General features: G+C 31.4%; 1 protein-coding gene across 1 annotated transcript; it reads left to right on the top strand.

The window, feature by feature from the left end:
• The first annotated feature begins 690 nt into the window (after positions 1–690).
• On the top strand, positions 691–13,355 carry LOC134228453 (tyrosine-protein kinase Fer-like). Its single transcript, XM_062710112.1, has 8 exons — positions 691–1,545; positions 1,740–1,949; positions 2,537–2,701; positions 3,450–3,648; positions 3,952–4,075; positions 9,967–10,115; positions 10,904–11,026; positions 13,150–13,355. Exons 1-8 carry the CDS (start codon positions 772–774, stop codon positions 13,290–13,292), a joined length of 1,887 nt encoding a protein of 628 aa, XP_062566096.1. The 5' UTR covers positions 691–771; the 3' UTR covers positions 13,293–13,355.
• The last annotated feature ends 2,330 nt before the right edge of the window (positions 13,356–15,685 follow it).

Below are 15,685 nucleotides of genomic sequence, written 5' to 3'. Positions count from 1 at the left end.
TTTCTTATGTACAAAATGTAAAAAAAAAACCAATTGGTAAGGTTTCATTCAAAAGTGTTGAATAGCTTTTTCTGTGATAGGATGTAGTATGATTCTAGCAGCACTTTTCTTGGTACAGAGATTATTTTGCATATCATTATAACAAATCAAAATTAATTTCCCTGGCGTAGTTTTGAACTGTTTACTTTTCATTAGGGCAATTTTTTTCTGTTTATACATGATGCCGTTGTGGCAGAGTACTTCTTGTAGTATAAGTCCCATTGAAATCCATAGAATACTGAATGATAACAAAAGTTTTGTCTATTACTTTTACATCACTGTTACATAGTACAAAAAAGTGTAAATTAGAAATGTGTGCTGCATTAATATACCGAAATATTAATTATATATTTCCTTTTTTCCTCCAAGATATCAAGTACTCTTAGCGTACAAGAACTCTTGGGGTGGGTGTAATGGTTATAGAAATTTAACAGTTATATATGCTTAAAGACTTATCAAATCTTTCAAAAAGAAACAATCTGACAACATATAATTTACATAGTTAAACTTATGACATGCTCAGAAATAAGCTGTGCATAAAATAGAAATTGTATCTAATAATCATAATAATAATTGCTAGTAATCTTTTATTGTGATACTAAAATTCTGTTTCTTTTTGTTTATCGATATATATTTAGGCAAAGAAAAAAAACATAAGAAAAGTTACGTAAAGTAAAAGATAATACAATAACATATGGACATTGAAACATTACTGATTTCGAAAGACCGGAAATGGCATCGTCACTTATTTTTGCACAGGACGTCATTCGATGTTCTCTCTGTGTTAATGCGGTCGACTATTACTGTAAAACATGTGATAATAAACTATGCAGCGAATGCAAATCTAAACATTTATCGGACAAAGGAAAATTACACGAAGTTGTAGCGTTCAATAGCGATAAAAGCGAAATAAAAAGGATTGGATGTTTTTCTCACAAGCGGAACAATTGTGAATTTTTTTGCAGAAATTGTAAAATCCCGGTCTGCTTACATTGTGTGGTTGGAAATCACAGGCAACACGATTTTACAGAACTTGACGATTTTCTAGAGGAAAAGAGGCAGGGTATTCTAGAAGATATAGAAGAAATCGAAACTTTGCTTCTACCAAAAATCCAACATCAGCAATATATCATCCATGAAGAAAAAAGTAAGAACACGATTGAAGTCATTTCAACTCAGGAAGATATCATTTGTAAAGCTGTTCGAGATTTTGGGAACAAACTTAGAGAAAAAGTAAAACAACACAAAGCGGAAATTCAAGAAAAGGAGAATAAAAATGCATCCGCTGAACAAAACACCCTTAAAGTTCTTCATAAAGCAAAATCATTGCTAGAAAGCAGAGAGATTAAAGACGTCCTAGAATACAGTGGGATAATACCAGAGTTGAGGAATGTTCAACCATTAGATAATTGTCAGCCTATTCTTGATGTTAAAAGATTTACAGAAAAGGACATAGGTTCATTATTTGGAACTCTGGTGATCAAGAAGGTTTCTGAAGAAACTGAGGTATATTTCACATGAGAACTTTATGTATTGTGAGAAAAGTTTTCTCATTATTATGTTATTGAGTTATTAAATGTTTTGAACCGACTTTATATTGGTCAATAAACACATCTTTTGTGTTCATTTTGAAGAAATGACATTAAGAATAATCTAGTTTAGTTATCAATATGACTCACAAAAAAACATTTCTTCGATAGAATGAAAACTGTGATCTTGGAAGAAAATTGGAAGGAGAGTCATGGTTTCATGGATTTATTCCCCAGGAAGAAGCAGACCGACTTTTGAAACAAAACGGTGATTTCTTGGTTCGAGTGTCAAAAAGAAAATCAGGGGAAGAATGCAGTTATATAATTTCTGCTTTTCAAGAAAGACCAGTGCATATCAAGATCTTCCGCAGAGGTGTTTATGTAAGAATTCATTTAATATATCACATTTAATATGTAACTAGTACATCAATCCGTCATATGCAACCCTATTTTATGCCTAATTAAGAATGGCAATTTAAGCACAAGGGAAGCATTCAACAGTTTTAAAATCTTCTTCTCACGAACCACAGGAGAGATTATACTGATGTACAGAATGTAAAAGCTACCTAGGGATCACAGCTGTCCGAAAGCAAAATATGCATTAAAATATATATTTTATTTGAAACTTAATTTTTATTTCAAATTGAAATCAATTATTCATCGCAATGTAAGACTGTAACGGACCTAGGGATTATCCCTCTCTAAAGTGTGGGACCAGTAAAAGCGGTCACAATTTAACATACAAGTATAATCATATTGGAAAAAAATTAATGCAAAACAGGTCAAAGTTTAACGGGTTAAAGTTACTTAGGCTTGCGTTGTAGCCCATAGGCATATTTTTGAAATTTCCTTTTGGTCTTAATGATATATTTACACTTAACATGGGCAGCATTTACGATATTTTAAGACTAATTCTTTAACAATGTTTGAATTAGATAATATTGAGAGCTGTAGTCAAAACATTTTAGGAGAAAATCGGACAAAAGGGCACAGTTGTAGACTTTGTGAACCACTTGAAGACAACGGGAGAAACATGTTCATCAACAGTGCCAGTATTTTTGGTAAACCCAATTGCTCGGGAAAGAAATCACCTCAAATACGATGAAATTCTTCTCGACTCAACGTGTGAGATTGTAAGAATTTTTTTTCTAAATTATTTTTTGAACAATTATTTCACATTGTTTCGCTTTTAGTTAAATAATTGCCAATATTTTTCCATAGATCTGTAACTTTTACATTTTTTTCTAAAAATTCTTTGGCAATCAGATTATAAACTAAGATATCAGGTATGTTAAACGTAAGAAAAAGATGACATGGTCATCATAAATATGCACACACGTGCGCGCGTTTGCAATGGATGAAATGACCAACTAATAAACGTAAGGTAGACATAACATTATATTTGAGTGAAATGATTTTGTATTCAGATTAAGATATAATAAAAGTCTGCAAAACAAGAACGATCGTCATGCAAATTGCCTGTCTGTGCAATTAAGGAATACTTGATATACTTGATATATGAGTATAGGCGTAGATTGTGAATCTGGAAATTCTAGACGTCACATGCATGTACATGAATTAAAATCTAACCAGTTAATTCTTGTTTTCTAAATGTGCATTATATCATCCCTTAAATACCTCGAACAAGTAAAATTCCAGAAAGCATTTTGGGAACATCTGCTACCAATAGAACTATAGTTAATCTGTTAAAAGCAAAGGTTATCATCAATTAAATGAATAGGCTTTGATAAACCCCTATCTGTACGTGCTGCAAAATCCTGGAAGGAGTATCTTCTCGATAAATTCAGTTTTATATCAAACAATAATAATAAGAAAGTAAGCTCTTATTCTATTCAATGTAAGAATTTTTTTCTTTTTCAGAATCTACATAAATTCCCATCTTTTTTCTATGGATTACATAATTCGAAGAAAGTTTTTATACAGAAAGAAAAAGAGAACTTGAAAGACGTTTTCAAGGATATTAATTTCTTACGACAGTTTAATCATCGAAACATCGTTAATATTATTGGTTTTTCAGCACTACGGGAGCCTGTTTTACTTGTTATAGAGTACCTTTCCGGTAATATCACAAATATATTATGGACTTATATATTTAACTACAAATTACCAAATATAATTTTTACGTATTGTAAATGTAAATTATATAAAACGCATGACTTGAAGAAATAAAATTAATGTGAACAAGTCAGTCAAATAATTAATTACCTTGCAAATTTTGCATAAACATTTTTATTACCAAATTTCTTCTACATCACACTTTTTGCACGGTATAAAAATATTTTAAAAAGTCCGAGGATCAACCTTATCAAATACCACTACAAACAGAATTTCTATTAGATTTTTAACTTTTTTCTATATACAGGTGGTTTGTTGTTGCATTATCTTAGGATGAGAGGAGACTCTTTAAATTCAAGACAGAAAATCAAAATGTGTCAGGATGTCGCAAATGGAATGGCTTACTTACATCACAACAAATGTATTCACAGGTAAAAATCGCTTATGTGCTGTTGTTGACTATCTTTTCTCTGAGACAAATATGGGGGAGGGGGAACAGTCCAGCCAACAGATCTGTAGGTGACCCATTCTGAAAGCAATTGAGACCAGAAAGCTACATGTGCTCTTTTTATGAAATTATTTATAAGAAATAAATACCCTGAAGTATCAAATTTGCAAATAAAAGATTTTTCATATTTTCTCTTGAAAAATGCCAAAAATGCTTAGTGATAAAATGAGTAATGTAACAGAGCAAGTTAGTGTTGTTTTAAATGATGAAATCTCAATTTAAAGCATTCCTTCTCAAATAGAATTTGGAAAATAAGGTTCACTGATATTTGTTCCCTGAATAATAAATTAAACTTACCTTAAAACTTACAAGAAAGATATGAAATGAATCTTACGCAACATATATTTGATGGTTGCAAGAACAGGTAATTCTCGAAATATGGCGACATTCTTGATTCTGGAATCAATTATAGACGTTTAATTTTTTGTCTCCTAGTAACTTTAAGGTCTAAGACAACCAATACCTGAACATACCTCAACAATAAATGGCAATGATAATATATGCTCAAAGAGCAGTTGCCGGCTTATGTCATCCTGTTAAAGGCAGGAAGTTCACCCCATAGTCGCCAATTTTAAGTTACGCGAAAAAAATAAAGTACTTAATTACTCTCAACCGCTTATGATAAAACACAAAGTTAAATAGAGCAACAAAAATAAATTTAAAGTTTTATCTATATAAATAAACATTAATAGTAATGACTTTGAAAACTCTAGTCCTAAGGCAAAGAACATAGTTCATTAGCGTAAGGATTTTTGATGGTCAGTGTTATCATAGTTCTCTACACATACGAGGAAAAGCAAGAGAGAGAACCAGACTGACATGTTTGTTTACATTCGTTCGAGGTACCAGATAAATTCTGGTTCGGATAAAATTGGAACGTTAAACTGTCTTATCATTAGGGTCTTCCGTCTCCAACGGAAGACACTCCTAGTATCTTATTGTTTCTTTTTCACTATTATTATTATTTCTCTCCGTCCATATTTTGTGCAGACGATTTCCGAGATGCTTGGACAGATTTATAAGAAATTTATAAGAAATTTACAGAATTGATGTATCACTATCTAAACCTGATACATTAATTATTTAATTAATTAATTAATTAATTTTTAATATTTTTTTTTGAAATTCCTTTCCGGTTATCTCCCTGTAATCGAATTTTAGCAACCATTTTGTCTGTACAAAAACTCAAAATCTACAAAAGCTAGAGTGCTGAAATTTTTAGTGATAGTAGAAGACATGTTCTTGTTGTGCACCTGGGTTTTAAAATTTTCTGAAAGTGCCTAGTATGGAAACTCGGTAGGGGGTCTAAATTTAGGACACGAATCATGAGTGATTTTTCGAGACATTTTGCGTGACATCTTTTGATGAACAAACATTTTTAGCTCACCTGAGCTGAAGGCTCAAGTGAGCTTTTCTGATCATATTTTGTCCGTCGTCCGTCCGTCCGTCTGTCTGTCCGTCCGTCTGTCCGTCCGTCTGTCTGTCCGTCTGTAAACTTTTCACATTTTCGACTTCTTCTCAAGAACCACTGGGCCAATTTTGACCAAACTTGATACAAAGCATCCTTGGGTAAAGGGGAATTTAAATTGTTGAAATGAAGGGACATTTCCTCTCGCAAGGGGAGATAATCAAGAAAAGACAAAAATAGAGTTGGGTAATTAAAAAATCTTCTTCTCAAGAACCACTGGACCAGTAAAGCTGAAACTTATGTGACAGCATCCTGGGGTAGTGTAGATTCTAAATTGTTCAAATCATGACCCCCGGGGGAAGGGCGGGGCCACAATGGGGAATCAAAGTTTTAAGTAGAATTATATAGGAAAAATCTTTGAAAATCTTCTACTCAAGAACCACTGGGCCAGAAAAGCTGAAACTTATGTGGAAGCATCCTGGTATAGTGTAGATTCTAAATTGTTCAAATTGTGACCCCCGGGGGAAGGGCGGGGCCACAATGGGGTATCAAAGTTTTACATAGAAATATATAGGAAAAATCTTTGAAAATCTTCTTCTCAAGAACCACTGGGCCAGAAAAGCTGAAACTTATGTGGAAGCATCCTGGTATAGTGTAGAATCTAAATTGTTCAAATAATGACCCCCGAGGGAAGGGCGGGGCCACAATGGAGTATCAAAGTTTTATATAGAAATATAAAGGAAACATCTTTGAAAATTTTCTTCTCAAGAACCACTGGGCCAGAAAAGCTGAAACTTATGTGGAAGCATCCTGGTATAGTGTAGATTCTAAATTGTTCAAATTGTGACCCCCGGGGGAAGGGCGGGGCCACAATGGGGTATTAAAGTTTTACATAGAATTATATAGGAAAAATCTTTGAAAATCTTCTTCTCAAGAACCACTGGGCCAGAAAAGCTGAAACTTATGTGGAAGCATCCTGGTATAGTGTAGATTCTAAATTGTTCAAATAATGACCCCCGAGGGAAGGGCGGGGCCACAATGGAGTATCAAAGTTTTATATAGAAATATAAAGGAAACATCTTTGAAAATTTTCTTCTCAAGAATCACTTTGCCAGGAAAGCTGAAACTTATGTGGAAGCATCCTGGTATAGTGTAGATTCTAAATTGTTCAAATCGTGACCCCAAGGGGAAGAGCGGGGCCACAATGGGGTATCAAACTTTTACATAGAAATATATAGGAAAAATCTTTGAAAATCTACTTCTCAAGAACCACTGGGCCAGAAATGTTGAAACTTATGTGGAGGCATCCTGGTATAGTGTAGATTCCAAATTGTTTAAATAATGACCCCCGGGGGAAGGGCGGGGCCACAATGGGGATTCAAAGTTTTATATAGAAATAAATAGGGAAAATCTTTGAAAATCTTCTTCTCAAGAACCACTGGGCCAGAAAAGCTGAAACTTATGTGGAAGCATTCTGGTATAGTGTAGATTCTAAAGTGTTCAAATAATGACCCCCGGGGGAAGGGCGGGGCCATTAAAGGGAATCAAAGTTTTACATAGAAATATATAGGAAAATCTTTGAAAATCTTCTTCTCAGGAACCACTGGGCCAAAAAAGCTGAAACATATGTGCCCATGGAAGGATCATAGGGTAGTGTAGATTTCAAAATGTCTAAATTATGATCAGTGGGGTAGGGTGGGGATGCATTATGTATAACAAGGGGGAAATCTGGTAAAGAACAGAATGGTCAAAGCTTCTCAGGTGAGCGATGTGGCCCATGGGCCTCTTGTAAAATAAAAAAAAATGTTTATTATGATACCAAGAAAAAAGTGCCTACTCATCACATTTAGGGCAGAAAATGGTCAAAAGTCTTTATTGAATATTTTTTTAGAATCAATATTTCGTTATACATTGCTGAAGCATCTTCACGGTCTACAACTATGTTTTATGATTTTTATGTAATATATTATATAAAAAGGGGCCACAAAGGGCCAGAATGCTAAATCTTTAACACATTATACATTTGTATCTCGAAAGTGGGAAATATTTTAACAAAAGATGTAAAAATAGTGTTCTAAACAATATGCAACCTTTCAATTTTCGCTAAAAGTCCCCATTAAAGAAATGAAGGGTTGGCCCCTTAATATTTCTTTTTGCAAATATCTCTAAAACGAAAAAGTATATTTGAATAGCTGTTAAACGAAAAGTGTTAAGAGTTTTAGGGAGAAATCAAGAAAAAGAGTCTGGACAGTCAAATTAGGGTCTAAGAGGGACCAAACGTCCTTCTTGAATAACTCTTTAACAGTCATTATTTCTTATACATTACTGAAGAAAACATGTTTATCTCAATAATTCACAACTATACATTATGATTTTTATGTTGTTTAAAAGCATGCGAGCTTTAAGATGATTTGAAGAAAAAAAGGCTGAAACCTCAAATAAGAGACCAAGAGGGGCCAGAAGTCGAATTTACGAGTATTTAATATTCAATATCTTTTCAACATTACGGGAGCAAAATGGTTTTTCTTAACAATATTATCATTAGTTTTGAATGAAAATCTCAATCAAAATATAATCTCATCAAGATTCGGACGGAAGACCCAATCGTTGCTCGCAACGAGATCCTTTCTAGTTTGATATTGATATTAAAAAAAATTAATCTGATACTCTTGTTATTTATATGTTAATACATGTACAATATGAATGCACGATCCATGTAAGAAAATCATGCTGCTCTATAAATTAGCCCGGTTCTCTGTTCTCCAGAGTACTTTGATTAAAATCCAGATTTGCAGTGGGAATCCTTAACCTAATTACTCCATAACTCAGAACACTACAGCTAGTGTGTTTAAATTCATTATTAGATTTGATTTAAACATATTTTATTATGTAAAATACATAAATGGATTGGGCAGCAGGCATAGCTTATATAAGCTCTCTCCATCTTATTCATTATTAGAATCTAGGTTTGCAATGCTGCTTTTCACAATAACATGGGATAGTTAGGACAATAATGAAACATTTTCTGACATAATCATAGCTATCTTATTTACAGGTATTTGGATGTTGGTGTATAAATATACTTGTTCATGTGCCTTATTCAGTTAATCATAGTGAAAAAAGTCAACAGCTTTTAATTTGATGTATGTGGTTCTTTTATTTTATTGATTTTCAAATATTAGATATAGAGTCAGGCTGCTTCTTAAAAAGAATAAATCATAGATATCTATTTTTTGTTTTTCATTACTAGATGTTGTTTCTTAGTGATTGCAGCTGAGTTTATATGTTAAAATGCTTTCACTCTAACGTTTTCTTCATCTTTTACCATGATCCCCCATTTTCAACTTTATTGTCGTTTTATTAAGAAGAAGGTATGGTTTTAGCTTTATTGTGCCCTAAAAATGTAATGACATCAAAAAGTTTTGAAACTGGCTTAAATATTAGTTAAATAAATGACTCTGATAAATCAGGGAAGAATACGGCATGAAGGTTTACCATTCTGCAAATATGACGTCATTAATGTGAAGCATTTCTCTATTTTCAACAGAAAAAAAAAACCTCACAATGGCACATTTCAAGGGTGATTTTCCTTTAGAAATCAGTGTCCACAGCCGTCGCCTACGTTAATTTTTTGATATTTTGTGCAAAATTCAATAACAAATCACATATCTCAAGATCTTTTTGGGCGATGTCTGTGGACAATGTTATCTGAAAGAAAATTCCATTGAAAACTGGTGTCTTCTGCAACTTTTTAAGAAAATACGGGAAAATGCACATGCTTATGACGTCATAATTAACTTTTAAAAACACATGTAAGAAAAATGATTTGTATGATTTTTCAGCATTGAATTTCAATTATTTAAAAAGCATGAGTATCCAACTTTTACACCAGTTTCATTTTTTAGAAAATCACAGGGCAAAATTTGTATGGAAACCATACCTTCTTCTTTCTTAATGGAACACTGATATGTAGTCAACTTTATGATAAATATAATTAAAAAATACAGAAGTGAAGTCTTTCTAAGAATTCAGTTTACCTCAGAAGATAAAACCTAATTTCTTTTACTTTTGGAGTTGTGGGGTAAATTGAGGCCATTTCAAATTTAAGCAGATGTATTCAGATCTCTATTCAAAATGTTTAAATTTTTGTCACGATTTATAATCTTATTTGTGAATTTACCAATTTATACCAGACTTTGAATAAAAAATCTCATGTAAAAAAAAACATATGAAGCCCTTATTTTTTAAACCGAACATGAAGACATAATATTCAATCGCTTAATTTGCAAAATAAACTGAATATAAGGTATGGTGTCCAGTTGTAGAAAAAAAAAACTCAATTAAGTTTAGCAAATTTACTTGCAGGCCCTTCAGGATTTTGATTTACGTTTTTTTCTTTTGTTTAGAGACCTTGGAGCAAGAAACTGTTTAGTTGGTGAAGATTCTACAGTTAAGATTTTCAATTTCCGAATGGCAGAAATGGGGGATCAGTATGAATCTATCAGTGCCTATTTTTATGCCTCAAAATGGACACCACCTGAGTCTATTCTGTCAGGTAAATATGATAAAGGGTTCCTTCGCTTCGATTGACGATATGACGTTATATTGCTGAATAACTATTGAAAGGAGAATCTGGGATTTGATTTGAAAGTGCTAAAGTTTAGTTAATCTTTTCATGATATTATTTAAATTACATCACAGCTGCCTTAAGGACGTTTCGAGTTCATCTTTAATATCCACATCATGAGAAGAATTTTTAGATCTGTAAATAATTTAAAAAGCAAATAGGCAATAATATGATAAAGTATTGATCAATCAATTAATGCAATGCAAATGGTAGGACTTTCAACTGCCACTAGAGTTCTATGCAAAGAACGATAACTCATAACATGAACTTGTTTACAGCAGATCAAAGGTAGCAAATTATGATCAAGGCATTTAAATTTTAAAGCAATCTATCTACTCATCGAAGAAAAAATTAAACTTTGCAGCTGTTCATTGCTCGAATACGACTGAGTCAACGATTTGTTGTCACAAGTTATGTTCACATTGTGACGTAACAAACATTGAACAAAATATTTAAGTACATACATGTATGCTATTTATAGAACATCTGCATGACAATAGGTGTGCAAAAGTTCATTCCGATGTGAGTTCTTGTTTGGTAAATTTTTTTTTTTCAATCACTCCTCGTATATATATATTTTATTTATTTCATTTCTTTGAGTTCCAATCAATTGCCTTCCGGAAAAAAGTACTCACAGCTATTTTTGATAAAAATATCATAATAGAACGTTGAAAAAATTAGTTTTGATTACCGGTATTTCATTATAATTTATCCAGGCAAATTCACATTCTTCAGTGACGTCTGGAGTTTTGGGATCTTAATGTGGGAAATTTTTTCATCCGGACAAATACCTTACAGTGACATGAAAAGATGGGAAGCTGCTGGAAAAGTTGTCGAAGGTATAAGTGACAGTTGTTAGTTCAGTCTAGGTTTAAAAATGTCATCGTTAATATCAACAAAAAATTGTTTATCATTTAGTTCATGTCTACAATCACATACCAAACTGATTTTCAACCTGTACTTGTATTACATTAAAAAGCAAAGTATTGAATTAAATTTATTCCTTTTATGATATAAATTTTAAATTGAATAGCGAGAATTTAATTATGAATTAAATTAAAAGTACACATAATTTCAGATGTATTCGGGGGTTAAATAGATGTTTTTATTTTATTTTTGTTTTCTTTTTTTTAACTTATGAATACCGAAAAAACTATTAGATCAGATTCTGGGCGAACAATATCATAAACATCAACAAGGTTTTGTGGTGGTTTTAAAACAATCAGTTGGATCAGATTTGCAGCTTTGGTAGATGTACCTACTATGCGAAAAAAGCCACTGACAAAAGTTGAAGTAGAACAGTAACCGCGAGCCTTGTGAAAGTTTTCACGTAAAGATTGCATTAAGGACCCTAGCAATCCTTCCTTTGCTGATAAAATGAGGCTTAAAGTAGCAAATTTTGACTTATTCTTCAATAAACTCTGCTCATATTCTTTCTGTGGTAAGGCAAATTCTAAATTTGTCAAATCTTGTAGTAGATGACGACAAAGCTTTTCTTAAAAAAATGAGACCAGTAAAGCTAAATCTTATGTGGAAGGGTAAAATCATAATTGTTAATCAAAGGACAAGATAGGCTAAGACCCCTTTCGGCCTCTGGATTTAAGTGTAATTTTGAATTATGCAACTGTTTATCTATGTTTCTATTATTACCCCTGCCACAATATGAGGATTGGTTTTAAGTTATATGCATTTTTTTTTTCAAAATACATGTATTCGTCTAAAACGTAAACACAAGTAATTAACAAGAATGTCAAAAAGTGTACTTGTTAATTGAATTGTTTGGTACGTGTTCAAATCTACACAGAATTTGATTAGGTGACCAACAAAGTTCTTTCCCAGAGAACATTTTAATAGTGTTGTTTATTTCTTAATTACATCTCTAAATACCAATATCAAGAATTCTATTTTTTTTGCATTTGACGTCATCCGACCTACTATGACGCCAAAATATATTTGAATGCTTCTTGACATACCTGCGTATGTGTTATCAATTGTTGCATAACTACAAATATTTTTGAAACTCTGAGAGGCAACGGAGCTAAAGCTAAGTAATTTGATATGCAGTAAATTAAATCGAATTAATCCAATACTTCGTGTATACGCTTTTAATATAAATTCAAATTAGATTTGTTTAACTCTTTTCATTTTACTGAACTGTTATGCAACATGCACTTCATGTTCACGTCATATAAATATAACGTAACCATTTTCCCGCAAGAACTTTATAGTGTAGTACAAGTTTCTCTAAAAGTCAGCGTAAATGATATAATTACGTAATATTTCAATAAGTAAATAACTTTTATTATTTATTGAGATTTTAGCAAGTATGAAATTAAAAGAAATGGGAATTAAATTGAAGATTAACTCTACTTTTTAAAGTTCGTAAAAATGCATGATTGCGGGAAACGGTATATGTGTGATTTTGCTTTAGGAATAGGAAATGGTATATGCGTTAAAATACGTGACTGCGGGGAAGAGGATTAATTGAATGAAATTATCCGTGTTAACAGGATATCAATTGTGAGTTAATTAAGTGGGAGATTAAGTTTTTTGCGTTTTCACAATTGATTCATTTTGAATTCAATCCCAATGTAAATTATTTATCTTATATTTCAAAACACCCATCAAGTAAGTAAGTTATAATTTTAGTTAGCAAGATTGGTAAGTGGCTCTAGAAAAGTTTAAGTATGAAAATGAAGAAAACAGACAAGCAAACATACTCGTATTAGACATTTTTGTCAAGAGAGTTAACTGGTACCTACGGCTCAAGGGATTTAGAACTAATTCTATATTTAGAAGAAGTAAAACTTTCAATTGAAATAAAATTGAATAACCTCATATTAATAATTATTAATAGCAATAAAAGTTAATAAAAAGGAAACCTTTTTTGAATATGCGTGTGTATGATTAAAAAATACAAAGCATCAATTTTGTTTTCTCGTTTCCATTGTTATTTTTTTAGGATATAGGATGCCTCCGCCTCCAGGGACCCCAAAGTCTTCTTATGAAGTGATGTTAAAGTGCTGGGATAAGGAACCGAGTAATCGATACTGTTTTAATGCTGTTGTGGAAAAGCTGACTAAAATTATCAAAAAAGTGAAGTGACATAGAAAATGAATAAAACGAATGTATAAAGCGTAGAAGAATTCACACAATTTATTTTTGTATAATCGGTTATGCTATAGAAAAATATTTTTTCTTTACATATCGTTTTTCTTATGCCATATAAAGTGAATGGAATTCAAATTATCTATTTGAATCTCAAAGTCCATAAAGCAATACAAAATAGGATTATACAAATTACGGTTAAACATCGTTTTAGTGGTTGAGGTGCCATAATCGTGAACGCTCAGAGTTAGTGCAACGTTTTACAAGTCATGAAAATGAAAAAATCTTAAAATTTAAAACTGTTTTCATTATTATACCGGAGGCTGTTACATTGGCTGTTCCATAAGCTGTAGCTTACAAACAGGATAATATATCGGTTTTAAAATAGAAATCACATTTGCAGTTATATATAGAAATATCTTTCAAAAATGTATTAATATAAGGAAGCATATAAATTTCATTAACTTTTTGAAGAAAATTTAGTCAAATAAATTACCAAAACCACTGATAAACATAAATTGTTCATACAGAATGCTCTTGCGTATCGCTAACGCGCGTTTTCCTTATAAAAAGGTTTGTTTTTTCATTAATATAGCAAAAACATTATTTTATCTGAAAAGTTAAAATCTTTCAAGAGATATATTCATAAAATATTATTCTCTTTAATTTGCCATCTTTAGTTGTGAATTTGTTTCCATATAAATCAGATTCTCTTGTATTCTTTTTTGCACACTATACATTTAATTTTACAATTATGTTTTTTCAATTGTGTTCTGTTGCATTTTTTTTATTGTGTGTGTACTAGGCCGATATAATATAGCTGACTGTCTCGAAAGACAACATAATCGATGAAAATAAATTAACATGTTAAAAATTGAAAGATCCATACGAATTTAACACAGTATTCATAACGTATTTTACGTTCTAAACACAAATTCTCTTTACACGACATAATCAATTTCCAAGTTACTTGATCTTTTTTCATACATAATGTGTTAAAAATTCACATTTTTTGTTTAAGTTTGTAATCATTTTCTTTTACATAGCTTGTGTGTATTTCGCGCGTATCCCATAACCATTATAGTGAAGCCAAGGTAGAAAATTTTATTTATCAATTACATGTAGTTACATATGTAGTACAAACAATAAAATGTTAAAATGTATACATGAAAAAAAATACAAACAGATAATCAAGCAAACACGATATTTCTCTTTAACGTTTTGACATATGCAGAAAAGGTGTATTCATTTGAACTTTTTTTCATTATTAAATTTTACATGAACTTGTTTCTTAACTCGTGAAAAACTGGATAAATGAATGAGAAATTAAATTCATTTTCAATATCATTTACATTACATAGATCACATTTCCTATCGCACTCCTTATTAAATGGGTGGAAAAGGAAAGGAAAACAATAAAAAAAAAAGAAAAGAAGTGAAGATACAAGTATAACAGCAGATAATGAGCAATAAGAACAATCAGACTGTGACTTATTACCATTGTTTAAAGTTATTACGCAGGCCGAAAGGGTTTCTATATGTTTACAGTGTTAAAACTTCACTCCAAGGGCCAGCCACTTCCATCCCTGCCCCAAAAAAGTGATCACGTCTTTAGAGAGTCAAACGTTAAAATAAAGAAGCAAATCTGTATCAATCCCGTAACTATGACGTCACAGATGACAGTCATGTGTATAAAAAAAAAACGAAGAAAAAGATAAAAAATCAAAATGTGATAAGAAATTCATCATTTTGAAGTTGAATATTTAATTTATGTCACCAGAGAGATAAGACTGTTATCTTTTTTTCTTAGCACTTCTGAAAAAATACTGGCTCATTATTGAAATAAATCCAATATTCAATCACAAAAAATGGTGCATTCTCTTTTTTTTCTATTCAACAAAAACACTTTGTAATGAAAGAATATATAAACAAGAAAAATACAAAATAATCGAAAGATTTTTTTTTATTATTTCGACACAGGTGACTTTCATATAATCAATGTTGGAAGGGATTTTTTTTATTAAAATGCTAGGCATTGTAAATTTTTACCGTGTTTAAATCAATACCGACATTATGATTAATTTGTTAACATTTTTGCAACAATGCTTTTAATCTTTGGAAAATTCTACATGATACATGTATAAAGTCCTGTATTCTACCAGGAGGCCTCCTTAATTTTTTATTGATTTTAGAGAAAATGTATTTATTTATTTTTATATCTTCAATAAATTTTAGAACAAAATATGTTGACGGATAATATTTAGTTTGTGTCCTTTTTTATGAGCCTAATATATGTAACATACCATTTGAAATACAAAATTTGTAGTGCCTGGTGTGATAAAAATAGGTCATTCATGAAAAATAACTATCTTATAAGTACCATTATTAAG

This window comes from Saccostrea cucullata, unplaced genomic scaffold, assembly GCF_032062105.1.
Source record: "Saccostrea cucullata isolate Sc308-1 unplaced genomic scaffold, CSIRO_AGI_Scuc_v1 ctg623, whole genome shotgun sequence".
NCBI lineage: Eukaryota > Metazoa > Mollusca > Bivalvia > Ostreida > Ostreidae > Saccostrea > Saccostrea cuccullata.
This window is presented reverse-complemented; position numbering and strand designations above follow the sequence as displayed.